Genomic DNA, 26,541 nt, shown 5'->3' on the forward strand with positions numbered 1-26,541 from the left:
GGTTTTTTTAAAAAACTCAAAAATAATGGCAGATGGAGATTAAAAGTCTAGCATCAAAAGTAATAACTCTCTACCAATAAGAAGGAGATAATAATTGACTTCAGGAAAGTGGGCAGAGTTCACACCCCTGTCCATGTTAATGGTGACAGAATAGAGAGATTCAAGTTCTTAGGGATGAATATTTCCAATGACCTGATGGGATAAACGACTGTCAAGAAAGCACTCCAATCCCTCTACATTCTTGGAAGGAAAGGATGTCCACCTTGTCCCTCAGCAACTTCTACAGCTTCACCATTAGAAGCACACTTGCTGGATACGTCAGTCTAGTTAGGGAGCTGCTCCGCTCAAGATAAGTAGTCAGGGAAGGTAGCAAATGCCACTTTGAACATCACGAAAAGTTTCCTCCGCTCCATGGACTCCACATCGCCTACTGGCGAGGAAAGGCAGCCAACACACTGAAAGACCACACTGTTATCCTATCCTGGAGAAGACTTAAAGGTGTTAAAGTATGCACCAACATTTTCTTCCCTGCAGCTCCTGAGTGGACTCTGCAACCTTGGGCTCATGTTGCCCTTGCTTGGAGCTAATCGATCCCACTTGCTTCTGCAATGCCATCATCTATAAATTGTGCTCTGTACACGTCGGTATAAAATGAGACGGATAACACTGTGCAGTTCACCCCCTTGGTATTCTGTGATCAATTTAAACGAAACTAAAGATGCCTGGATCGAAATATATGGCAGAAAAAGGAATATTGTCCCAGAAATACACTATTTTACAGGATGCTGTCTAAATATACTGATAAAGAAAAAAACGTTTTGTTTTTCTCAATTCATCTATTAGCTTTGGGAGACAGCGTCACCTTTATCCACTAAACGTTCGGGAACATCTCCTGTGCACCAACTTCTTACTGCGAGCTCAAGTGCAGGGGTCCTGTTCAATGTCAAAGTGACATCGCCTCATTGAAAATCTAACAAACACAGGTCCATCTCAGCTCATGGAGCCGCGTTTATTTGTTATTAATTTCTTCTTCCGTGAAATGTATACTGCTGACATTTGGCAATCGATGCACTTGTTCCCCCCCCCCCCACCCCCTCCCCATCGGTCAAAGTAAAACACAGTTGAAACACTGGTCATACAACTTGCTAAAATGGTGAATAAAAACATGATGTTTTTTCCCTCCGTCATTGGTTCACGTTACTAAACTCAAAGCTTTTGTCATTTAGTGGGTGGAAGAGAACGTTCTCTTGAACATATAAACAAGTATAAGAGGTCAAGCATCCAGGAGCAGGTTAGGAAGTGAATAATCCCGCCGTCCATTAAAGTTCAGAACACTTTTTAAACGTAATTAATATCGCCCCATCAACCAAGTCTTCAATATATGCATAGATCTCTCACTATATATGTTGAATCGTTGAGTTGGAGGCATGCTAGAATCCTGTGAACTGGTCACTTTGGCTGAATTTTGGTGCATCTTGTGCTTTACCTAGTGACATAACAGGATGGTTTCAGGTTAGCTTCTGCTTTGTGCTTCGTCGACGTGGTGACCCCCAACGTCAAAGTTTTTTTGGTTGAATTTCGCTGGCATGTTTTCCCGTTAACTTTGTAAATTCCTTGTCGTGTATCGTCTTTCGAAGACTTTTCCCCTTCCAATTCCAGAGTCTCCGTTTAACTTTCCTGTTATAGATAGAGAATTTGGGTTAAAAAGGGTTCAAGTTAAAATGTGATGATTAGACATAGAAGGGGGCTAACCACTGGAGTTTAGCTGGACGATGATGGGTCACTTTGTCCATTTCTACTGGAAGAAGCAGAACTGGCACCTGGCGACATCGGGTGCCTTTTTGTTCGGGAACACTCGAGGACGTCTCCGGACTTCTAACACGGTTGCTTTTAGTCGTCGTCTAAAGAAGGGGGCGAAATGCAGATCATGATGGAATCTCAATATTTAAACGCTTCCTTTTCAGATCTTTGATTGTCCGAAGCCACGGGGTGACATTGACAAAGTAGAACAGTGTGTGTTTGGTCTCCCACCCCCTGCTTAAACTAACTTTCGAATCGTTTCCCCGATGTCGCTGTATCATTTCTGTTGTTTCTAATCATCGTTTTCCCTCTGTCCGCCAGGTTTGTCACTGTGTTCCATTGTTTTGGCCCTGATGTTAGTTTCCATGCAATGTCCCATGGATCTGGAAGCGTTCCCACTACTGCCTCTGTCCGAACTGTTCGCCAAGGCTGTGCACAGGGCACAACATCTGCATCTCGTTGCCGCAGAAACCTGCAAAGATTTCGTACGTAGCCAACCCCAAACACGACTCGTGATGAAAATGAAATCACCTTGATCGATCGGCCACGGTAGCGGATTCATGCATCTCATCTGTGTTTTTAAATTTCAACAGGAACGAAAATATATCCCTGAAGAGCAACGCCATTCTCACAAGAGTTCGCCTTCTGCTTTCTGTCAGTCTGAGACTATCCCTGCACCGACTGGAAAAGAAGATGCCCAACAACGATCGGTATTTGTTAACAGAGCTCGCAGAAAAAAACCCCAATCAAACTGGTCTCCAGCTTTAAACTCCTTCGTTCGTCCCTTTGTTAACGATTCCCAAGTCATCATTCCCTCATCCTTGAGGCTGACCCATTCAACGTGAAGGTTCCTCTTGTTGGTCAGAGATCAACTCTGAAAAGAACTGGAGGTTGGAGTAAAACGAGAAAGTCTGCAGACATTCGTAAAAGCTGCCTTTCTGGGAAAGGGTTGAACCCAACAGATTACAGAGAGTGATTCTGGCTGCTCAGTCATTCAGGAGTAAACTCAGTCTGAGGAACATGCCGGAGTGAATACTCCGTTGGTTTGTTGCATGGACAAACGATAGTATTTGCGTGAGGGATGAAATGCGCCAAGCTGGTAACAGAATAATCATTTACCTGCTCTTCTCTCTTTCACAGGATAAGGAGCTGCTGGTGTTCTCGCTGCTTCTCATTCAGAGTTGGCTTAATCCAATGCAGAACAGCAGGGCTTTCAGGACCTCGGACAGAGTCTATAACAAATTAAGGGACCTGGAAGAAGGCATCTATGCTCTGATGAAAGTAAGTCGGTACAATCTTACCTGTATTCCCACAAGAAGAAGGGTGGTAACGTTACACTTCAGGCAATACTCTAATTACGAGACAAGAGTAATGGCCCAAATTTTGCTCTCAACTCCGTGATCACCACTCGATGCAAAAGACTTGATCGCGCAGGCAATTCAACGCGAGATTCCCTCTCTCATTTGGCGTCCATCCACTTTTAGAGTCTTCCTTTAAGTCGAAAGGTATCCGCTTTGTCTGCCAGTTGCGTGGCGAATACCATGAAAACCTTATTGTAATTTCCGGAGTTGTGTTACCTTGTAATTGTTGACAGAGCCATCATTATTTATTAACAAACTCCCTGATCTCAAATACTCCAGCCAGGTTTGTGTGCGTGTAATTTGCATCAAAAAGGGAAAAGGGTTAATAAGGGGAAGCCTTTCACCTTTGGATCCCTGCTGATTTCAAACTATAAATCAATTGAAGGATGCTATTTGACCAAATGTTTGTAGTGGTTCTAGAATGTTCAAAGGGCAAGAATTATAATGTATTCTTCAGGTGAGAGGGACAACCTAGATCAATAGGGAGCTATTTAAAAGATGCATTGGTAAATCGACTTTCGAGGCAGATTTTGAGATTATTTGGTGTTGCACCAATATGATGCTTGCAAAATAGGAATGCAATCTTTTTTTGCAGAAATGGCTCAATAGAGTAAAATATTATCTTGCATCAGAAAGTAAAATCAGGAGATAGTTTGACTTAAATTGTCAATTGTGGAGATCCTCATCTGTGTCATGTGCTCTTTTTGAAGTCTCTCTTATCAACATTACAATCGCTGGTGACTTTAATATACTCACAACTTGATAAATGGTAAAATGAGGAACTGATAGTGGTTTTTACTTGAATAAATCATAAAAGATGTTAATATCACCAAAGACTGAATAAGCACCGAGATTAATCTAGTTTCATAGAGCAACCAGTAGCATATACAAGTTTCAACATTCCTAATTTCAAAGGGTGGCATCCTATCGTTTACATTCAGTTTAACTAGTTACATCACTAATGTATGGGGGGGGGGAAAGACACTTTGAGCTCCCAAGCCCACACATTAATTGGAGGTGGGGGAAAGAATGGGAACTAGTTTACCACAGAATAATTCAGATATATATTTAGAGATTGAATTAGAAGGTATTTTCAATTAAAGCTGAGCAAAGAATCAACACAGATTTGGATACTTTTCCTCCTTTTCTATGGCTTTGTATATTTATATACAAATAGGGCTTAGCCATTGGATTAGTTTCCAAGGATACACGGCCTTCAATACAAAGTGTCTGTAATTGCAGTACAGAGCAATTTTATTATTCATTAATACATCAGATCTTTTATCCAGCAGGTTGGACGATATGGTTTCAAAATGTTCAGGTAGTACCAAAGGTTACAACTTTAAAACTTTCTTTTATCTAAACCTTCAGGAATCATAATATTCTAGACCAATACTTACAAGATTTCACAAATGGTTTTGCTTCATTATTTGGGTTGTCCAGAAAAATTATATTTTACTGATTATGGACTCACAATTTTCTATGAATTTTAGCACATAACATAAATTGATATAATGTTGTACCATACGACGTGAATGTTACTACACGTCACAAGAGCATGGCCAAAACAAAGCTGTTATATACTGAACAACCAGTTTCACTGAAAAGAATGTTTCCAATGTGGAATTACTAGTAAACTGTAATCATGCTGTATCTTTCCAGGCTCTAGAAGATGGAGGTTCTTCACAAGGCTTTACTTGGCTGAATTTTTCCTATGACAGGTTCAATGGAGACTTAAGTGAGGAAGCTTTGATGAAAAACTATGGCCTCCTGGCTTGTTTTAAGAAGGACATGCATAAAGTTGAAACCTACCTGAAAGTTATGAATTGCAAACGTTTTGCAGAGAGTAACTGTACCGTGTAGTGTAAGGTTATAATCAAAATCAGTGAGGAAAACTCAAAATAAAGTTAGTCTGTCTTTCAAGTAATTATTGAAAAAACCTCTCTATATTATATAATAAATACCTGAAGATTTACAATGTATAACTGCAAATATTTTCTGTTATCTGTATATTTACCTGCAGATGTGATTTCTATCCAAAAGATTATTGTAAGTCATAGCAAATATCAGTTATCTTGCAATTTCAATAAACTGTTGTATTGAATTGTAAATGAGTATCTGATTATTTTATTTTCAAAAATAAATCTGAGATTTATAAATCTAGGGAAGGGAACTCTTTCCAATTTGGATATTGATTATCAAGTTCCTGATCAATTGCAATATGGTTTATAAAGGAAAAGGTAAAAAGTAAAGGTTCCATTATTGTCACATACTACAACATTTAGAATGCAACATGCACGAAATTCTTTGGCTCTTGTCTGCCATAAGGGAGACAGAGAGTTGCCATTTCGTCCAGCACCTCTCACAGAAACCTGCACCAGGTGTTCCCAGGTGATCTTCCCTCCGGTACTGACTAGGCCTGAGCCTGCTTAGCTTCCAAGGTGAAACAATTTCATGTGTATTCAAGCTATCAGGGGCTGCTATGCAGTACGATTTCTGCTTCAAGAACAGAATTTTTTCCAGCCCTTCATCGAAGAGTGTTAAAGCTCTAAAAATACATATACTGTACCTGTAAGCATATATTTCAAACGACTGTATAAAAGAGTTATATTCAAATGCACTAATTTTTGCCTTACTTGATAAAGATCCTGAAGGGCAGCAGTCCGACAGAACTAGAATATGTTCTTCAGTAGTGGAATGACAAAACATTTGAATCCCTTGTCCAAAATCCTCTTTTTGTTCACGCTACTTTTCCTGCTTCCTCGTGGTATCGTTCAACATGGAGCATTCAACAAGTGAGAGAGGACAGTAGGTGGTAATCAACTACCTCCTGCCATATGTCCACTCCCTCATACTTCTTCATTTCAGGTGGGTCTGTCTGATTGGTGGTGAGAGGACATTGGCAAGAAATGTGATGCAGAGAAGGCTGAAGATGTCTTGTCTGTAACATGATTCGGGGTGTAGAAATATTTAAAGTTGTTGCTTTCAGTTGTGTATTGAAAAGCTGTCCCAAATTAAACACCAGCCAGAGATGTCTGTAAAAAGTAAAAAGATTTGCGCTGTCAATATTGTGTCACCAGGTCAATGCAAGCTAATATGATCCATTTTAAAATAATGGCAATTATACAATTCAGTGGCTTGTTAGGGCCATTTTATGAGGCTAAAGTCAGATCAGACTAAACAAGGTGACAGATCTCCTTCCCTGAAATAAAAGATAGTAAACTACTTTTTTTTTCCATATGAAGATAACACATTTAGACATTTTTAATTTTGTGATTGGACTTAACTTGGTTAAGTTAATATCCACATTAACACAAGGAACTTTTGTATAGGACAGTAAAGCCTAATCATCACTCATCCCATTACACATCAGTGTCTGAAGTCCATGGAGCAGCATGGAAAAGCTTGATCAGATGAATTGTCGATTTTCTTTTGAGAATTGTGCTATGGATGAGACTAGTTACATTGAAGGATGGGCACAGAGAAAGTGAGATGAACAAAACTCTATTTAACCATATAACAATTACAGCATGGAAACAGGCCATTTTGGCCCTTCTAGTCCACAATGAACTAAGTACTCTCCTCTAATCCCACCTACCTGCACCTTGCCCATAACCCTCTGTTCCCTCCCATCCATATACCTATCCAAAGTTTTCCTTAAATGACAAAATTGACTCTGCCGCCACTACTTCTCCTGGAAGCTCATTCCACACAGCCACCATTCTGAGTAAAGAAGTTCCCCCTCATGTTACTTCTAAACCTTTGTCCCTTAACTCATGAACTTTGTTTCAATCTACTCTCAATGGAAAAAGCCTATCGACATTGTGACAGATTATGTTATATTTTATATTGTATATAGATATGTTTTATAGGAGATAAATTGTGGCAGGTTTTTTTTATATAAAGTGTGGGTCACATACAAACACTTCAAAGCAGATCTCATTTAAAATGCCAGAGCTTGGCTCAAACCAGACAGTTCAGTGCCTTTCCAAAAACATTGAAGATTGCCTATCAGGACTTCACAAGTAGATGTAAATTGGACAAGCTGTGGAGTAACAGACTGCTTTGGAAAGCAAGAGAAGAATGAACTCAGAAGATTTGGGACTGGAACAGGACAAGCTTGTGGAAAAACCCCATTTTGAAGACAGGTTGTGAATTCTTAGTTCAGCCTGGTCAAAGCACTTATGGTCCATACAAGAGAAGATGGCTGGCTACATAATGTTTCACTTGAAATAGGGAAACAAAAAGGAACTCTGTTGTGACCTAAAAGAAAGAGGTTATCATCTGGAAAACCCTGATGGGGCAAGTTTCTTTGGCAAGACATTGAAGTGGCTGATCAGAAGAAAGGAATCAGTTGTGGGTGTCCAACGAGCAACAAATCTCTCTCTGAAAACCGACAAGAACCTCCCTGTATATACATGTGCACTGAGAATTAGAAGGCAGTTAATAGTAATAAGTTAAAGTTTGATTCTGTTTTCATGTTTAAAGATAATTAAAAGCACCTTTTGTTTAAGTAACTATTTGTCTTAGTTAATTTCTATTGCTGCTGGGTTTTGGGGTGCTATGGGCCCATAACATCAACTCTATGTATCCCTCTCATAATCTTAAATACCTCTATCAAATCCTCTCTCAACCTTCTATGTTCCAAAGAACAAATTTGCTGAATTGCAGGTAACATTTTCACAAATCTTCTCTGCACTCTCTCTACCTTTTGATATCCTTCCTATAATTCAGTGACCAGAACTGCTCACAATACTTTAAATTTGGCCTCACCAATGCCTTGTACAGTATCAACATCAATTCCCAACTTTTGTATTCTATGCTTTGATTTGTATAGGCCAACATATTAAAAACCTTCAACACCCTATCCACATGAGATTCTACCTTAAAGGATTGATGCACTGTTATTCCTTGACCTTTCTGCTGCACTGCATTCCTCAATGCCCTCCCATTTACTATGTACGTCCTGCTTTAATTATTCCTACCAAAATGAAGCACCTCACACTTATCAGCATTAAACTCCATCTGCCACCTTTCAGCCCACTCTTCCAAGCAGCCCAAATCCCTCTGCAATCTTTGAAAATCTTCACTATCCACAATTCCACCTATTTTAGTATCATCTGCATATTTACTAATCCATTTACCACCCCATCACCAGATCATTCGTGTATATGACAAACAACAATGGGCCCAATACAGATCCCTGAGGCACACTACTGGTCACCACCCTCTAACCTGACAGTTAACCACTACAACTCTCTAACAACTCCCTTCCAGCCACTGTTGAAACCAATTGACTATATCAAAATTAACATCTAATGACTGAATTTTCCTAACTAACCTTCCATGCAGAACCTTATCAAAGGTTCTACCCTCATCAACATTCTTCCAAAAATATTGAAGAAGATTGGTCAAACGTGACCTTCCACACACAAATCCACATTGAGTGTTCCTGATCAGACCCTGTCTCTCCAGATACTTGCATATACATTCTCTAAAAATGCTTTCCATTAATTTACCTACTACAGACGTCAAACTTACAGACTAATAACTTATAATTTAGGTTTCTAGAACTCTCAGTATTTGTAATTGATATTTAATTAGAGATATTTTGATTGTAAGAATCATGAAGTCACGATACAAATAAACACAAATACTTACAACGATAACAGAAGTGCTTAAGGCAATTGGGAAAAATCGTGAAATGGGAGAGAGAACCAGCGACATACGATATCCTGAGGAAACCTGAAATAAAATTATCTTACTGCTGGCGTTACTTCCTTGCTTTGAAACATTTATTTCATTAGTTGTTCCTGAAGAACACTGCAAAACACTGGTTAAACTCTCAGTAGGAACCAACCGAGTGGGAAAAACACACAGACGGCGGGGCGAGTGAGCAGGGAACTGCTACAGTCTCTTGTAACCAATTGATGATACGTCACCGCAGCCGCCCATTGGCTGAGCGAAGGCGCGGGGCCTGGATCTGTCCAATCCAGAGCCGATGCTCACCGGGAAGCAGCTGTGAGTGGTGGTTAGTTTCCATTTGAAGCTTTGGCGGTGCGAGATGTGGCGATGGCTGTGAACGTTGTGGGCGCGGTGCAGGCAGAAGTGGTGGAGTTTCGCGTTCCCACTGGAAACGATAAAACTCTGTTTGTCTGCAACCTTCTCCCCAGAGGCTCTGAGGCTGAAATTTATGTGAGAGAGGGGAAAAGGGAGGGGGAGAGGGGAAGAGGGGGAGAGGGGAAGAGGGGGAGAGGGGAAGAGGGGGAGAGGGGAAGAGGGGGAGAGGGGAAGAGGGGGAGGGGGGGAAGAGGAGGGGGGGGGGAAGAGGAGGGGGGGGGAAGAGGAGGGGGGGGGAAGAGGAGGGGGGGGGGAAGAGGAGGGGGGGGAAGAGGAGGGGGGGGAAGAGGAGGGGGGGGGGAAGAGGAGGGGGGGGGGAAGAGGAGGGGGGGGGAAGAGGAGGGGGGGGGAAGAGGAGGGGGGGGGAAGAGGAGGGGGGGGGGAAGAGGAGGGGGGGGGAAGAGGAGGGGGGGGGAAGAGGAGGGGGGGGGGGAAGAGGAGGGGGGGGGGAAGAGGAGGGGGGGGGAAGAGGAGGGGGGGGGGAAGAGGAGGGGGGGGGGAAGAGGAGGGGGGGGGGAAGAGGAGGGGGGGGGGAAGAGGAGGGGGGGGGGAAGAGGAGGGGGGGGAAGAGGAGGGGGGGGGGAAGAGGAGGGGGGGGGGAAGAGGAGGGGGGGGGAAGAGGAGGGGGGGGGGGAAGAGGAGGGGGGGGGGAAGAGGAGGGGGGGGGGGAAGAGGAGGGGGGGGGGAAGAGGAGGGGGGGGGGAAGAGGAGGGGGGGGGGGAAGAGGAGGGGGGGGGGGAAGAGGGGGGGGGGGGAAGAGGGGGGGGGGGAAGAGCAGAATTGTTACAACGGATGTTTCCTTGTTTGTAGGATTACCTTTTCAAAACTTTCTCTGAATATGGGCTCATCTACTTTTTGCGAGTATGTAGAAATGCTCCTGTGGTGGCTGAACCAGGTTATTATGCCATTGTCAAATATTATTCAGCGCTGAGTGCCAGCAGAGCACAGAAAGTTACAAATGACCAGTGTTTATTTCAAAAAGTGCCCTTGAAGGTGAGCAATATTTTAAAGTGGCGTGGTTCATTACATGTCTGTTTTGTGCTATTGAAAAATTATTTTCTCCAGAGTAAAATACTGTAACAACTCGTTTTCCAACACCCAAAAAAAAAATCAAACCTGGTAGCATTTGTGGACAAAACCTAATTTATTGACATTTCTGAGGAGGTGAACCCCTGGCATTAATTAGCGTTTTAATGTATTTTTCCCTGTCTCTTAATTCCTTTGTTTCTCTATTGTTAGCTTTGCTTGGATTTAATGATTCCTTGGTTGTTTTTGGCTGTTCCGTGTTGTGAAATGGTTCTGGAAATTCCCTTTATTGAATTAAGTATAATAACATAATTTAATACATTTTTTTGCAGTGAGGGATTTTTCTACTTGTGGACTTTAAATATTTTATTGGTGTTTTACTACTGTGTGCCACTTCATTTTTTTAATGATACTTTCCTGTCTTGATATTAGTTACACCTTCCCAGCCTGTCCCACAGGGCTGGTCTTGAGGATGGAGATGTACAAAGTTTTGTTTTGGGATAATAACTTTGATAGTGGAAGTAGAATGACAAGGTTGGAATATATAATTTTAAGAATGAACATTAAATAGATTTGACACCCATGACCCAGCTACTCTTCCTAATTTATTTCTAGCTTCATAGTAGTCGTGTCTGGCATGAATCAGCCCAGCTCTGTCTGTAGATGTTTGCATATTTTTATACTGAGGTCTGAAGAATGCCATGTACTTTACAATTGAAAGATAATAACAAGTTTGAACTAGAATGTCCTTATTTACTGGTGTAAGACTCGAAGGCCTGCGAATATTGTAGTAGAAGGACTACTACTACTGGGGAAACTCAGCAGGTTAAATGCCCATGCTCCATTAGAGTGAAGATACACAACCAATGTTTTGTACCTGAGCCCTTCAAGATGTGAGCAAAATTGGGGGGGTGAGGGAGAGAGGAGCACAGAGCCACTGGTAAGAGTTCGCATGTGGATGAGGGAGAGCAAAATAACAAATGGGAAGAGGGGTGGAAAGCTGGAGCATAGGGGATGGAGTTGGGAGGGAGAACAGGGAGTGGGCTGGCAGAAAGCAGAGACCTCTACTTTAAGGCCATCTGGTTGGAGAGTGCCCAGGCAGAATATTGGGTGTTGCTCCTCCAATTTACAGGTATCTTTGGATTGGCGGTATATTGACGACGTGGACAAGGGAGTGGAGCACAGAACTGATGGACACAGAGCAAAGATGCTCAGCGAAGCGATCTCCCAGCCTCTCGGATGTAGAGCGGGCCGGAACAGGAGCACTCGACGCAGTAGATGACTCCTGCAGATTCACAAGTCAAGTGCTGCTTCATTTGGAAGGGCTGTTTGGGGAGGGCAAATAGTAGTGAGGGAGGAGGTGTGGGTGCGTGTGGTTCTTCCTGTGGTCATGGGGGAAGGTGCCAAGGGGAGGCAATTAGTGGGAAGGGATCAATAGACAAGGGAGGCACAGAAGGAGCAGTCCCTATGGAAGGTGGAGATGTGTCTGGTGGTGGGAACCTGTTGTAGCTGACAGAAATTGCAGAAAATAATGTTTGTTGTGGAGGCTAGTGGGGTGGTAGGTGAGGACAAGGTGTAATGGATTTGTGTTAATGTTAAACTATTTTATAAAAAATGTCTTGGTAAAGTACATTATAGAGTTAATGTTGTATCTATTAGTAAATTAGCTATGGGTTAGTACAGGATCACACGCAGGTCATAACACATTTATAGAGAACCATTGTTTTCCGAGAAGAGTGTTCATTCTCAGAGTCGAAGCATCTTGGACCGAGAGAACTAATGGATTTCAAGTCTGTCTTAATTATTCAAGAACTGCTGAAAAGCCATTTTTTTTTTTAATAAAAGCCACTTGAGCCTCTTGAAAAGAGATGAGGTCAGAGGTTGTGGATATGATGTGGTTTTGAAAAAGGAACAGAAGTTTGGTAAAATAAAACTGAGGTTCGTGTTGTTTGCAGGAATTAGGACTCACCTCGTCTATGATGTAACTGTCACATGACTTGGAGAAATTTATTACCAAATTCAGACATTTTGTTTCAGTTTTGGAACAGTTCAGATTGGAGTTCATAAAAGTCAAAACCCTGTGATATACTGTGGTTGGAACCTTGTGAAAGACAAGGTTGAGTTACAGTAGCCAGAATTGGTGCTGTTTGTTGTGCGTTAGACGTGGAAGAAGGGGAACACCGAATCAGTGGCTTTTGAATTAACGAAGACCACTTTGCTCTCTTTGGAAAAGAGGAGAGAATTCTTCTGGGTCTATTTTTGTGTTTGACCCTTGTCTGGTTTGTGGCTTCATCATGGAAGAAGATAACCACAGTTTAATCCTTGTCTGGGTTTGTGAATTAATTGTGGTTGTATAGAAACTATTTTGTCCATCCAACCATGCTTCCCATATAATTTTTTTTGGACTGCTGTCTGTGGATCTTCCAAACTGCTCCATGCTTTGTCCTCTCAGACAATGATAATTGCATATAGTCACATCATTATTTTCAATTGAAATAAAGATATTGCTGGTCTAAATTTTCTGTAAATTGCACTATTTTAAATAACAGGAAAAGACCTTGCAGTATGTATGCAGCTACCTTGAAAATGAGGGTGAAAACTCCAGTGAATTGAATGCAGTCTTATTCCAATTTTCAATTTGTTTAAATGGACTTCATGAAGCCATATAATGAAAATATAAAGATGCTAACGTTGCAAATTTTACCTTATAATGACTCCAAAGTTGTAGTTGTCGTGAGTTGTTCTTTGTAGTCTCCTGTAAATATCCAATGCAATATATCTTGCTATTAATAGTAATGCAGTTTTAATTTTTGTACAGGTTCAAATGTGCACAAAGCAGCGATCTGTGGCAGAGTTTCGAGAGAACCAACCACCTCTAAACAGTATCAAATGCCAAGAATTGGCTAATTACTTCCTTGGTTTCAATAAATGGTCCAGTCGCATAATTGTGGTAAGTCGAATGAGGATTCTGTTCAAGGTAGCATAAAACAATTTACATTTGAAGTATAACTTGATTTGATATCTCTGTAGAAATTATTCCAGATCATTACTTCCAAGGAATTGTTTTGTATTTGTTTTCAGAATGTGAGCATCACTGACAAGATGTGCCATTTATTCTCCATCACTAACTGTTTTTCATAAGGTAGTTTTGGTTCCTTTAAGCACTGTGGTCCTTCTAGTGAGCCTGTGTGGTTGGGTAGAGTTCCAACATTTTGGAGTCTGTTTTAAAAAAAATAATAATTTTTTTTTTTTCACACTATGAACCATATTGACCAAAATACACACAAACATTTCCCTCTTGAATGTACAGTGTCATTTTCTCCCCTTTTATTTTCCCTCCCTCCTTCCCACCCCCCCCCCCACTCCCCACCCACTAAATGTTCAACATATACAATGCATTAAACCCATTAAACTATGTCATCACACAATGAAAATAAACAAGAAAATTGTGTCATCTACTTTTACACACTGGGTCAGTTCACTTCGTCATCTTCTCATTCTGTCCTTTTAGGGGGTGGAGGTCCGCGGTAGGCCCTCTCTGTTGTGTTCCATGTACGGTTCCCAAATTTGTTCGATTACTGTGATGTTATTTCTTAAATTATGTTATTTTTTCCAATGGAATACATTTATCCATTTCTATGCACCATTGCTGTATTCTCAGGCTCTCTTCTGATTTCCAGGTTAACATTATACATTTTTTGCTACAGCTAAGGGTATCATAATAAATCTTTTTTGTGCTTCATCCAAATCGAGGCCAAGTTCTTTACTTCTCTGATACGGAGGGCTGACTGTGTAATGAATTTAAAATTGATAGGTATGCCTCATGGTGTCTTTCTTGCGCTCACTTCCCCTAGCTTCAGAACCTGACTACACCTCTGGGGCGTCATGGAATGAAGGCACCATTCAGGCAAAGACTGAAGAATTGAGAGAGGGGACGAGATGGGAAGTGTAATCATGGTAGTTGGTGGGTTTGTATAGCAAACCATATTTAATTTTGGATATGTCCTGGACATTACAGGCCTTTCCAGCCCAAGCCACTTAAATATCCCAATGAGCCTACAGCCCACATCCATTTTGAAGGGTAGAAGGCATGAGGAGAATGTACAAACTCCTTGCAGACAGCGCGGGATTCGAACCAGAGTTCCTGGCGCTGTAATGGTGTTACTCTAACTGGTATGCTGTTGAGAGCTCATCGTGGGTATGAGGAGCAATGTAACAGAAATGGGGGAGGGGGGGGAGAGAAAGTGTTCTCTTTTAGTGCTCAAGAATACTGGCTTCTTCACAAAGATAAGGCAATAATTTTCATCCAGAAATTAATTTCTCAAAATGTTAAATCTGGGCACCCAGTGTTTGAAACGACTTGAGTACATGATCATTTGATACTTTTCTGGCCTTTTATAAATTATGCCTCTGTCAAGTACAAGAACAGTCTCTCCTTTGTTGTAGTTCTCAGTCACCATCATAATTCGTCTCCTAACTCACAGCTACAGAAGATTTCTGATACAGATGGACGTGAAGAAGACTCGCAAGAAATGGTGCAGGCACTGAAAAGGAGTCTAAAGTACCTTTGCATTATGGAAGTTAAGTTCAAACATTATGATGTGTGTTGCAGAGGTATCGGGGTTTCAGAGGTATCTGATACCCAAGATGCCACTGGTAAGAAATAATTAGCTCTGAATAGAGAAATTTGTTTTGTAACATCTCATTTTCATTCATGCAGATCAATTTCTTTAAATGTGAGTAAATGCTTTAAATTTCTGATGGCATTGGTTAAAGGGCTAGTATCAATATAAAATTTGGCACGTCTGAAAGGGTGACCGCTTCAGCTATACAGCCCTGCATCTGCACTCTGCCGTTTAAACGTGTCCTGGAGTACTTGTAGCTGAGACCTAGATTGCACCTAGATTGCAAACTCCTTCTTAATAACAAACTATTAGTCGTAAATTTAAAGTTTACTGTTGCATTTTGTTTTCATATGAGAAAGATGACTTTTAAAATCTACGTTCTCTATTTAGTACAAAACCAAACCATGGATAACACAATAAATATCAGACTCCGTTCACAATAATTAAAAAAAAATAGAAACCTGTATTTTATTAGAATTGGGACAAAGGGCAAAACATTAGAATTCAGAATAACCCATCTGTCCAATGAGGTGAAAAGTAAAACGCAACATTCTGTGGACACCGTAGTTGAAGTAAAAACACACCATGCTGGAGAAACTTGGCAGGTCAAACAGTGTCCTTTACGTAGCTTAACTGGCATTGCGGGCTTGAGCCCTTCAAAGTATGGGTCTTTGATGAAGGGCTCAAGCCCTCAATGTCAGTTACGTATCTCTGCTTTTACTACATAAAGGACGCTGTTTGACCAGCTGAGTTTCTCCAGCATTTTGGTTGGGTTTTTTTAATTAACTTTGTTACCCTCAAAAATAAATTGGAAATTGTGAGGTTTTGATCAGATCGATGGGGAGAGTCTATTTTAAGTCTGCTCTGAGGTAGATTAATTTAAATTGGATTGCCTCAGTTGCAATATGAAGTTGGTCTGTCAGTCTTTACTGGACAAGCCTGGTCCTTGGTTCTTCCAAAGTTAAGGTGCAACTGCCAAGACTTCAATTCAATACCAAATGAATAGAATCCTTTTTGTTCACCGCGACTAGTTTCTCATACCGACTCAACTACAGTAATGTTCTTCACTCCCATGTGTTGGAGGTACAGTGTTGTAAGCCTTTTAGATGAGACCTTCACTAGAAGGGCCCTAATTAAATGGTCACCGTGAATTTAAGGAATAAGCTTCGGGTTCCATTTGAATCAGTGTTTAGATTTATTGTCAGAGTATATAAATGACATCACGTACAACCCTGAGGTTCTTTTTTCCAGCAGTTGTAGCAGAGTCCACTGGCAGTGCAAAAAGTAAACTGCACAATCTACACGGAGTCTGATGGTGGGGGGGTGGTGTGGGAAGCAGCTATTCCTGAACCTGGGGGTGCAAGTCTTGTGGCACCGCTACCTCTTTCCCAATGGCAGCAGCGAGAGCCAAGCACGTGCTGGATGGTGTGGGTCCTCGATAATTGATGCTGCTCTCCAGCAGCAGCGTTCTCTGTACATTACTTGATAGTGGGGAAGGTTTTGCCTGTGATGCCCTCGGCTATGTCCACTACATTTTAGAGGGCTTTGTTCCCATAGCACACTTTCCACCACACCTCTGTAGAAATTGGCCAAGGTTTCTGGTGTCATACCAAACCTCTGAGGAAGTAGAAGCGCTGACGTCCTTTCTTCACGATGCCATTGGGGCGTTTGGTCCAGGACAGATCCTCTGAGACGGTGACTCTGAAGAACTTGAATTTGCTCTCTTTCTTCTTCCCCCCCACCCCCCCAACCAATGATCACTGGATTGTACACCTCTGGTTTTCCTTTCCTGAAGCCATCAATCAGTTCCTGAGTTTTGGTGACATTGAGTGCAAGGTTGTTACTGGTGCACCATTCAGCCAAGTTTTCAATCTCCATCTTGCATGTGAATAGTTACTCGCTTTCCTAAATGTGGCAAAATATAGAGCTTATTGAAGCTGCTTAAATATGTTTTTTTCTGATGTGCCTGCAGTGATATTACTAGCATTTATGGATTTCCAATTCACTGACTAATGAAAATCTTTTTTTTTCTGTTGCAGATCCATTGGATTGTGCATTGATGCTTGAAAGGACTCAAAAATCTGCAATACAGAAAGCTTTATCAGATGCATTCCAGAAGGTGGTCCTTGTTGTTCTAGGTGAAGCTTTTCACTATCCCAGATTTGACAGCCAAAGCAGAGTGATGAGTGGAAAAGAGACCTCACCCAGGTCTTGCAGGAAGAGTTAACTAGAATCGAAAGGAGAGCAAACAAATTTTAACGTCTGTTCTAAATATAAAAGTGCTAGTTAATTTTTGTTTTTCCACTTTTTTTTGGTGCCTTTCCTTAATTCAAACAGTTGGATTGCATTGATTTGTTGTGAATACAAATGACAAAGTAAATTAACTTGCCCCCCTTTTAAAGGAACACAACTAATTGCAGAACTTGTATCAAATGATACACACATCAAACTGAATGAGTGGCATTCGAGCATTCCACTCCACTAGTCCCTGTCTTCTTTGGCTTGGCTTCGTGGACGAAGATTTATGGAGGGGTAATGTCCACGTCAGCTGCAGGCTCGTTTGTGGCTGACAAGTCCGATGCAGGACAGGCAGACACGGTTGCAGGGGAAAATTGGTTGGTTGGGGTTGGGTGTTGGGTTTTTCCTCCTTTGTCTTTTGTCAGTGAGGTGGGCTCTGCGGTCTTCTTCAAAGGAGGTTGCTGCCCGCTGAACTTTGAGACGCCAAGATGCACGGTTTGAGGCGAGATCAGCCCACTGGTGGTGGTCAATGTGGCAGGCACCAAGAGATTTCTTTAGGCAGTCCTTGTAGTGCTAGATCAAATGACATGTAATTGACAGAACTACGAGGTGAGTGGCTCCCTCTTCCTGCAGTTCCCCAACAAGCTCTGTCTAATCCTTGTTTTTAATGATGAAATGAAAGTCTTTCTGATTTTTAATAAATGGGATGAATTAAATATTTGAAATATGATGCCATGTGTTATCAGCTTGCTATTTGGAGGAACCAGGTCCTGACCATTCATTTCATTTTCTTCCCCCCCCCCCCCCTTGTAGATAATGGGAAGGTTTCCATCCAGTGGCGTTTAGAGCACAGTGAAATGGACCATTTCACAGAGGAGGAGCTTCAGTCACAGCTGCAGGTACAGTCACTAGGCCTATCAGTACGTGAAAGCTTTGGTTAGAATTGGAAAATTGTTTCCTCTTGTCCAAATACAATTGGGTCATCTTTAAAAGTTTTATGGAATTTAAGGCTCTAATGCAATTTTGCTATTGGACAGGGCCTTGCTGAGACTAAGCCAGAGTATTTACAGCAGTTTTGGACTCTATGCCTTCAAAGGAATCTTTGCCTTGGAGTACAAAGATAATTTACTAGTCTTCTTTCTGGATTAGTTGGTCTGTTGTGCAGGAAGAGACTGAGGCAGTTAGACTTGTAAATTCCACAGAAGAGGAGATAATCTCATTAAAAGTTCTTGAATAATTTGCCAGGGTTGTTTTATCCAAGATTACAAAATGATAAATTTCTTCACAAAAGGTGGTAAATATTTGCCATTGTTTTCCCTGGAGGATTGTGGAGACTCAGAACTGTGTTCTAAATGAAAATTGATAGTTTTCTGTTGACTAAAGAATTTGGAGAATGAAGAAATATGGGGAGAGGAGAAAATGATAGTTGATGTAGGTCAGTCAAGTTCATGTTGGATGGCAGAGCAGCCCTTGAAGGAGTGAATAACCTATTTGTTTGGAGAGAAAATGTACCGATGCTATGATCAAACCAATTCAATTCTAGGTAGTTTCTCATTGGCTTGTTCATTGCAGAAAGCTGGGGATAAAACTTAGTGTTTCTCTTTTTGTAGGTGAATGAAATTTCATGGAGTCAGTTTGAACACAACGGTCAGGAAGAAATCCTCTCAGATCTCAGTTTTAACATGGATTCCATTGAATGAATTGGAATGAGAAACTTTTGGTCTATGGACATATTCATTCCAGGGCTGTGGAATTAACCTATTTTGTGTTGTGATCCAAAATAAACCAAAAAAAAACACTGATTCACTAGACTTGATCTGAAAACTTGCCTTTGGAATTGTGGTGTTGAGCAATAAATGGTCGACCACTACATTTGGTGTTGCAGCACGGCTACCACAATGGTGCTCATTAAACTTTGAGCCCCTTGAAGATTTAAAATTAACACTTATGTTCAGTTGAAAGAAGCATGAAAGAACAAACTGCAGCACCTTCTGGCCTCACTCTTGCATGTTTGTAGAGTTAACATTGGGGGCAGCAGGGTTACAGTAGTGATTAGTGCAATGCTGTTACAGTGCCAGCGACCAGGGTTCGAATCCAGTGCTGGCTAAGAAATCTGTACTTTATCCCAGAGTCTGCATGGGTTTCTTCTGGGGCTCTGGTTTCCTCCCACTGAGGGTTGTAGATTAATTGGATGCAATTGGGTTGGCTTGAGGCCTGTTCCTGTGCTGTGTGACTTCATTTTTAAAAAAAGTAAAGAAAAATTTGGAGAACAAACGTTTATAATCAATCTAATGTGTTTAGTGGAAATGACTGCAATGAAGCTACTCTGGTACGTTCCTTAATGCTATGGATGTGTCCCAGGAACAAGAGCTAAAAAGATTGTAGGTGGAGAGACACACGATGGCAGTGCTGGGAACTTGGCACAAATCCTTGGTTTTCCCACTGCTGCTCCACAGTAAAGAATAACCCATAGCTCTGTGTGATGGAAACCATATATCCATTTATGGAGCGGAAACGGGCCATGTTGGTAGCACCTGCTTTGTGACGAACCTGCCAGCTCCTAGGCTCATTTCTCATGATCTTCGAGAAACCTCTGGCCTGGGAAAGAGCTGTGCGGCCAAATACAAGGAGACAACCTCTGTTGGGCATCCAGCAGATGATGGGAGAGACCAGGGTCTTCAAAGTGTGTCTGTGCTGGGAGTGGGTGTATGCAGTTGCATACTGGTGAAGGTGCAGTCCTGAGCCCCACATCCCAGGGCCAAGTGGCGACATGACTTGCCCTAGGCCTCACAACCAATTCCTCTAAGCCAACAGGTGATTTGTTCCATGTTTGTGTTGCAGCAGAGAAGCCAAGGCTTCATGCCAAGATCCTAAGTTTCCAGAACTATTTGAGCCCTTTTTAAGTAGAGGTTTAAGTCCCTCCTGAGTGTTTAGACTACATCTCATTAAATGTTAAGCAGGGTACTTGGGTGTACATGTATTTTAAAGTGTCTGTTTGAATTGACAACACTACTGTAAGTTTGCCTATTTGATTCTATCATATAGAATTTGCCACATCTTGACAACTGGAAGTGACTTCCAATCATTTTGGCAATGTTGTAGTTGATGGTATTTCATGCAGAGTGTCCTCATCCCTGAAGAATTTTAAATTTGTGCTCTCTATACATTTTGATCATTTTAATGCTTTGGTTATTTTAAAAATTTCATAATTTGCCAGAGTTTGTTTTTATTTGTATTACAATTTCCAATCTATTTGAGTCTGTTTTGCTACGGTAACAATTGTGACATTGTGATCCATTTGCGACGCTTGAAATAGCCCTTTTTTTGGGGGGGGGGGGAGAATGTATTTTATTGCAATAAATACTTTGTGTAGCATTTCTAGTTACAGTTCTTCATGGTTCATGATTGTTCTACTTCCCCTTTCATACTTGCATCCCATTCAGTGTCCTGGGATAGGAATGGGAGTTTGGCTTTTCCCACGACCACTCCTCACTGGGACACTGAATGCTTTCACACTTGCAAGGAGCCATTTCTGTAGTGAGGACTGCTCTACCTTCTACTGGTGACGTCATGACTTATCAAGTGTTGGTGGACCTGCCCTTAATCTAATGTATTATGATCTTGTATTTGAACAAAATTAATCATGCCTAATTATTAAATATTATTAAGCTTTATGTACAGTATGACCCCTTTAGCCCCTGTTGTTGTGTCAACCTATATAAATCTTTATAAGGGTCCTTGGGAAAGTGCTAGCAATAAATAGCAAAGTGGGAAATTTTTAAAACCGGGTGAGAAAGTTGGCCCTACCTGTCTACAGTGGGGCGGGGGGGGAAATGGTACTGTCTGGGACGTACCTGTCTTTGGGGGGGGAGGGCTGGTGGCCAGGATCTACCTGTCGGGGGGGTGGGGGGAGAACCTACCTATCAAAGGGGGGGCTGGCCAGTGGCCAGGTCCTACTTGTTTTAATCATCCCTCATTGACTCGTTATGTGCATGGTCTCATAACTTCAAAGGAAATGGGCCAATGACAATTTTTCTCAAGCCAAATATTTCAGTAACAATTGGGTCGAGGGCAATGACTCTCAACCTTCCCACTCACCTTAAGCAATCCCTTACTAATCACAGAACATTTATGGCATTGGGATGACTTAAAGTGGAATGTGAGTTTAGGGGCCATTTTGAAACCCACTGTTCTCAACTGTCCCCTCCCCCTGGATCTCGAGGGGACGTGAATCCTATTTCAGATAAGGCAAAAACGGCTACAAAAGCTCAATGCTGCAGAGTGATTTTGAGCATTGAAAGTGTAGGGATGAAATTCAGATGCCAAAGAGGGTATAAAACAATCACTGGTTGATTTTTTTTAATTCTTGAAAACTCCAATGTATAAATGAAAGATTATTGGGAGGGAACGGGCAGAACCACTTGATGATGAAAACTAGCACAAAGCTATAAAATTCTGCTAACAAATATTTTGCAACTGCCTCCATGGGTGGGCATTGATGTTAATAACACGGAGAGAAAAATGTATTGGTGGATCTGGCTTGTTTAAAAGCAGATGAATCACTGGATTAAAAAATCTATCCATGGATCCTGAATAAACACTGATTTATTGTTTGTGCTCTTTTTGGGAAGGGCAAAGTGCTAGAACAATGGGAGGTGTTTTTTTAAGGAGAAATAGCCTAATTTTGTGGGCAAGTTGTTGGATAAAACACTGAAAGATAGTCCACCCCCTGAGAGTGCTGCTTTGACCCCCCCCCCCCCACCCACCAGTGTGGATTGGGTTGCACCACCCATGGGCAGGGGAAGCAAGTGTGTCACAAAGGGGAGGAGGTGAACACATCACAATGGGCAGGAGCCACCTACCTGTCAACCACCCACTGGGATAGTCCATCTGAGTGGTGTCAGGGGGTGATTTTGTGGGAGGGGGGACAGGGAATCAATGGTTTCTGCAGTGTCGGAGCCCTCAGGGTGGCGAACCCATCATCAGGCCTCTGTCAGCAATCAAACGTGGGTGTCAGGGAGGTGAATGAGCTTCCCAGAAATGGATGGGGAGGCCCGGGCATGCCACATGGGTCTTGCCCCCCCTCCCCCTGAATCCTAGGTGTGGGCACCTCTGCACATTCAGGTTGCCCGCTGCTGAGTGCCAGCCTCAGACAGCTTGCCAGGATTCACCACTTGGCTTTGTCATCGCTTGGTTGAAGATTCTGTGATTCTCTACCAGACAGTAGACCCAAATACTTAATTCAAGATCAAGTCACAAGTTCTTCGATCTTCATTCGGAACATCGCCCTTCTGGGCTCCAAGTAGCCCGGGAGTGGAGTCACTGGCTTTGGTGTAAAACATGCCACGAGGCATTGCGCTGGCCATCCTGCTGCTCCTGGGGCATTTTCATATCGGTCTGATGCTGCCCATCCCATCAACCGGAGAACTACAAGATGCCTCCTGCCCCGTTTTGTGTACCTGTACCTCTTGGCTTTTATCCTGCATCGGGGCTGGGAAGTGGCGACAGCTGGACAGTGTGCCTTACGTCAGAGGTACATCATATGTTTTCAACACCGTGTGAGTATCAATGTGGGGAAAGCGCAATGGTGACATTATTTAACAGTTACGAAAATGGAGTGGTCTGGGTCAAAAAAAACATATCCAGATGTCTGAAATCAACTGATCACCAATTTGAGCACCTCAATCACAAAACTTGAATGATCGGAATAATAGTCAATTCTGATCTAAATTGATATAGTATGTACAGAGAGAAAAAAAAAGACAGAAATTGTTCTGTAGCTCCAGTGTTTCGTAGCTACCAGATAGAGTGCTGTCTTGCAGCACTTGGGGGCGAAACCAGCTTGCCAATTTGTTTTGGAAAAAATAATTTTCATTTGAGCCAAAGAGGGTAAAATGTTGGATTTGAAGTAATCCTACCATATTTACTTTAAACCTGAAAATCTTGTTCCATTGAGACCATAAGACATGGACGCCATTCAGCAAATTAAATCTGCTCTGCCACTCAAATCACAGCTGGTGTACTTTTCCATTTAACCCACCATTTTGTCTCGCTTTAACCTTTCACACCTTCACTCACCAAGAACCTATCAACCTGTATATCCAGTGTTGAATTTAAAACATTGTCCCATGACCCAACCTAGAGGTCAGGAGTGGCTTACTTCAAGAACTGGTTAGCCCTATATTTCTCACATTTTTCAGCTGAATTTTGCTTTTCCTCATGATCAAAAGATCACAATGTTTAAGACTGTGGGGTTTAAGACGATGATTTTGATACTTTTGTGTAGAAGTGTTTCCTCTTTTAATCATTTTTGGGCTACTCCTCAGTGTACATTTTAATTTATTTACTCGTGTAACATTCCTAAGGTGATATTTAATGCCATTTCTTAATTGTTCTTGATGGTGCTGGTAATAGAGAATTACTTGAACTTCTGCTATGATGGCACTGTCATCCTGCTATCTGTTAAGTGATTGAAGATTTTGACAAAAATGGAATGGCATTCAGTTCTGGGTATTATATGACTTGGAAGAAAAATCAAAAGGTGTTGGCATTGCCATATTTGATATTCTGGATGGCAGTTTCTGTTTGGGGAAAGTGTGATTGAAAACACTTTGATAAGTTGATGCAATGCAAAAGGTGGCGAAAAACGATGTGTTGCGCTGGCAGTGGTAGATGCCAGGTAAGTGAATTTTCTGGTTGTTTGAGATTGCGTAATGTGATTGGCAGATTAACCACTAGGGGCGCCGTGGGGTTTTTGCTGGTTGTTTGAGGCTGCAAGTTGATTGAATTCTGGATAACGAGGATTTTTACTGTATTTGCTTGTCTCCTTATTCCTTCATGCTTTCATTTTGTACCAATGATTTATTGTTGTCATAAACGTGGAGAGTTATTTTTCAGCTTGTTAAAGGCACATGCTTACGAATGAGCCAACTTCCACATAATTCCTTTAACTAGTACTATCTGGCTGAATAGATCATCTTTTTGCATGATTCAGAATTCTTTGGACTGTGGATAGAATGTCCAGGACGTTTAATTGGCTGATGCTGGAAATTAATCACCTCAGCACAGGGGCATTAAGGATTATACATTTATTTTTTGTTTTCAAAATTAAAGGCGGGGAGGAGCCAGCAGGAACAGATATGTTGATTCCAATATGAAGGTGATTATTTTCACAGTCTTATAGAATGTAGCAGAAAAAAGTACTCAAGAAAATTTAGTGATAAACATATGAACGGTACTTGAATATATGCCTGATTTAGAAAATTATGAATGGTATGATTAAATCATTGATAAATCTTTTGGTCATCCTTAAATATTCTTAGAGCATAATTAACTGCCTGCACCAATAGGAACATAAAAATGTATCGAATCGTACTTTTTATAACTTCAATAATGAGAATATTCTTTGATTTTTCTCCCCAAAAGGGAATTGGGTGAAAATGACATTACCACCATCAAAGAAAGCACTTGGTTACCATTCAGATGGACAGAAACCTTGTAAGACTTTTTAAAATATATTTTTATTTCTAATACATTGTTGATTGTGAACATTGTAGAGGAGAGCAAGGCAAGGTTTGTGGCGACAAACACTGAAAGATTTGAGGATGGGAATATAATCAAAGGTAACAACCATGGACAATTGATTGGAGATGTAACTTCTCCCAGGCTTGTGTTGAGGCATTTTATTTGCTTTAGCTTGGGCAAAGAAACAATGTGTTTCCTTTTTTAAAAACAAATTTTGATTCTTACATGATCTGGAATGGAAGACCTCCTCCAGGGCGTAGATATAATGGAGATTGAGGAATAGGATTCTTACATGTGACATCTCGATGGGGGCGGAGACGGGGAGGTGGGGGCGGAGACGGGGAGGTGGGGGCGGAGACGGGGAGGTGGGGGCGGAGACGGGGAGGTGGGGGCGGAGACGGGGAGGTGGGGGCGGAGACTTTTTTTAAATTGTAGCTATTTTCACAACTGTAGTTGTTCAGAGAGCAACCAAAACATTGGCAATAAGAATTTCTCAGAAATTGAAATGTCAATAAAGTTGATATTCTATCTTTTTAACAATTTTTTGTAGAGACCTACACGAAAATCACCTTGAAACTCTAGAGAAGGATTCCTTTGAAGGCCTCATCCTATTAAAGAAATTGTAAGTATAGTTTTTTTAATGAATTGGGTTCAGTGCTGTAGTGGATTGTGGATTCTTCTAAACAGGCCTGGAGCTGCATATCATATTACCCTTTATTTTTAAATACAAGTTATTCTTAAAATATTCAAAAGAATGTAATACAAAACATTCAAACCACCATTTTCATATCTTGTTTATCTCACTACGTTACGCTTGAACAGTATTAGTAATTATTTGTTCTTAAAATTAATAGTTCCCTGGCTTTTTAAACGAAGAAATTTTACCTAGTGGAAGAGCCCTGAACTGTGGCTCATCACCATGGAGTCCTTGCGATCGCTATGCCCAGCTCCAATGTGTCCGTGAGCATTTAGTTCTGGACCACTTGCTGGTGTTCAGCACCTTGCTCTCAAACATCAGTGAGCTGGATAGACCAAAGGGCATCTTTCACGATTTGATAGTTTATCAGCTATAGTGTATATTTGCCTCTGTCTCCCTGGGAATGACCTGTATGCATGTATTCCAGACAGACAAAGAACTCTTTGTAAATATCTATGCTTGACGGAGAGGGGGCCACCTCGAGGACCAAATGCAGTGGAGGAGGCACATGTCTCACTTAGATGGTCTGTTTATGTCCTTTGGTTGGGGTGGGGGGGGGGTGGAAAAGCTGTAACAACAAGTCTCGGACCTGTTACTGTCGCGGTGCAAAGTGCTTGATTTTTGTGGGGGTGGGGATGGATGAGCAAATTTTTAAGTCATGGAGCGAGTGGTCGCTATGAAGAGCAGAAAGAAATGAGCAGGAAAAGATGTAGCTGGTGGTGAGATCTGGTTGTTATTGGCAGGGGTTGAAGAATAATGTGCAGGTGTGGTGAAAAGTGAGGACCAAGGGAATTCTACCCTTGTTCTGCCTGTTGGGGGAAGGGGTGAGACTGGAGGTGTGGGTAAGGGCTTTATCTATGATGGTGGGAGTGGGGCAAGCCGTTTCTTTGAAAAGGATAACATTTGTGATGTCCTGGAGTGGAAGTCCTCATCATGTGAACAGGTGTGGCAGAGAAAGTAGAAGAAAATCCTTGCAAGAGGATTTGTACTAAGATCTCAATGTTGAATAAGCTGAATTCTCATTCCTAAATCTTCCTTGTTCTACACATTTGTGAAGCCATCTCCTTTGGCACGACAGCATTAAATATCCTAGATTTTGCTGGCCAGTAAAGACGGGTTACTTTCAATATTTGTCCTCTCCTTCCTTTTT

The 26,541-nt window shown here is 41.6% G+C and overlaps 3 protein-coding genes across 7 annotated transcripts in view; all 3 read left to right on the forward strand.

Moving 5' to 3' along the window:
* LOC138746574 (somatotropin) overlaps positions 1-5,088 on the forward strand; it is a 28,448-nt gene extending 23,360 nt beyond the window's left edge. For all 3 annotated transcript variants that reach the window (XM_069904865.1, XM_069904864.1, XM_069904866.1), the window contains 4 exons: positions 2,122-2,285; positions 2,394-2,510; positions 2,941-3,081; positions 4,824-5,088. In XM_069904865.1, coding sequence (XP_069760966.1) covers positions 2,122-2,285; positions 2,394-2,510; positions 2,941-3,081; positions 4,824-5,024 — 623 coding nt within the window. In that variant the 3' untranslated portion in view covers positions 5,025-5,088. The remainder of the gene's footprint in view (positions 1-2,121; positions 2,286-2,393; positions 2,511-2,940; positions 3,082-4,823) is intronic.
* Positions 5,089-9,221: 4,133 nt separating this feature from the next.
* Positions 9,222-20,944, forward strand: rdm1 (RAD52 motif containing 1). The gene is made up of 7 exons (XM_069906426.1): positions 9,222-9,356; positions 10,092-10,274; positions 13,126-13,257; positions 14,792-14,963; positions 16,972-17,070; positions 17,984-18,069; positions 18,781-20,944. Exons 1-7 carry the CDS (start codon positions 9,234-9,236, stop codon positions 18,868-18,870), a joined length of 885 nt encoding a protein of 294 aa, XP_069762527.1. The 5' UTR covers positions 9,222-9,233; the 3' UTR covers positions 18,871-20,944.
* A 1,103-nt stretch (positions 20,945-22,047) lies between these two features.
* LOC138746599 (leucine-rich repeat-containing protein 37A-like) overlaps positions 22,048-26,541 on the forward strand; it is a 39,916-nt gene continuing 35,422 nt past the window's right edge. For 2 of the 3 annotated variants that reach the window (XM_069904891.1, XM_069904892.1), the window contains exons 1-3: positions 22,048-22,728; positions 24,596-24,667; positions 25,245-25,316. In XM_069904891.1, coding sequence (XP_069760992.1) covers positions 22,511-22,728; positions 24,596-24,667; positions 25,245-25,316 — 362 coding nt within the window. In that variant the 5' untranslated portion in view covers positions 22,048-22,510. The remainder of the gene's footprint in view (positions 22,729-24,595; positions 24,668-25,244; positions 25,317-26,541) is intronic. The other variant, XM_069904890.1, reaches the window with a different exon arrangement.

This window comes from Narcine bancroftii, chromosome 12, assembly GCF_036971445.1.
Source record: "Narcine bancroftii isolate sNarBan1 chromosome 12, sNarBan1.hap1, whole genome shotgun sequence".
NCBI lineage: Eukaryota > Metazoa > Chordata > Chondrichthyes > Torpediniformes > Narcinidae > Narcine > Narcine bancroftii.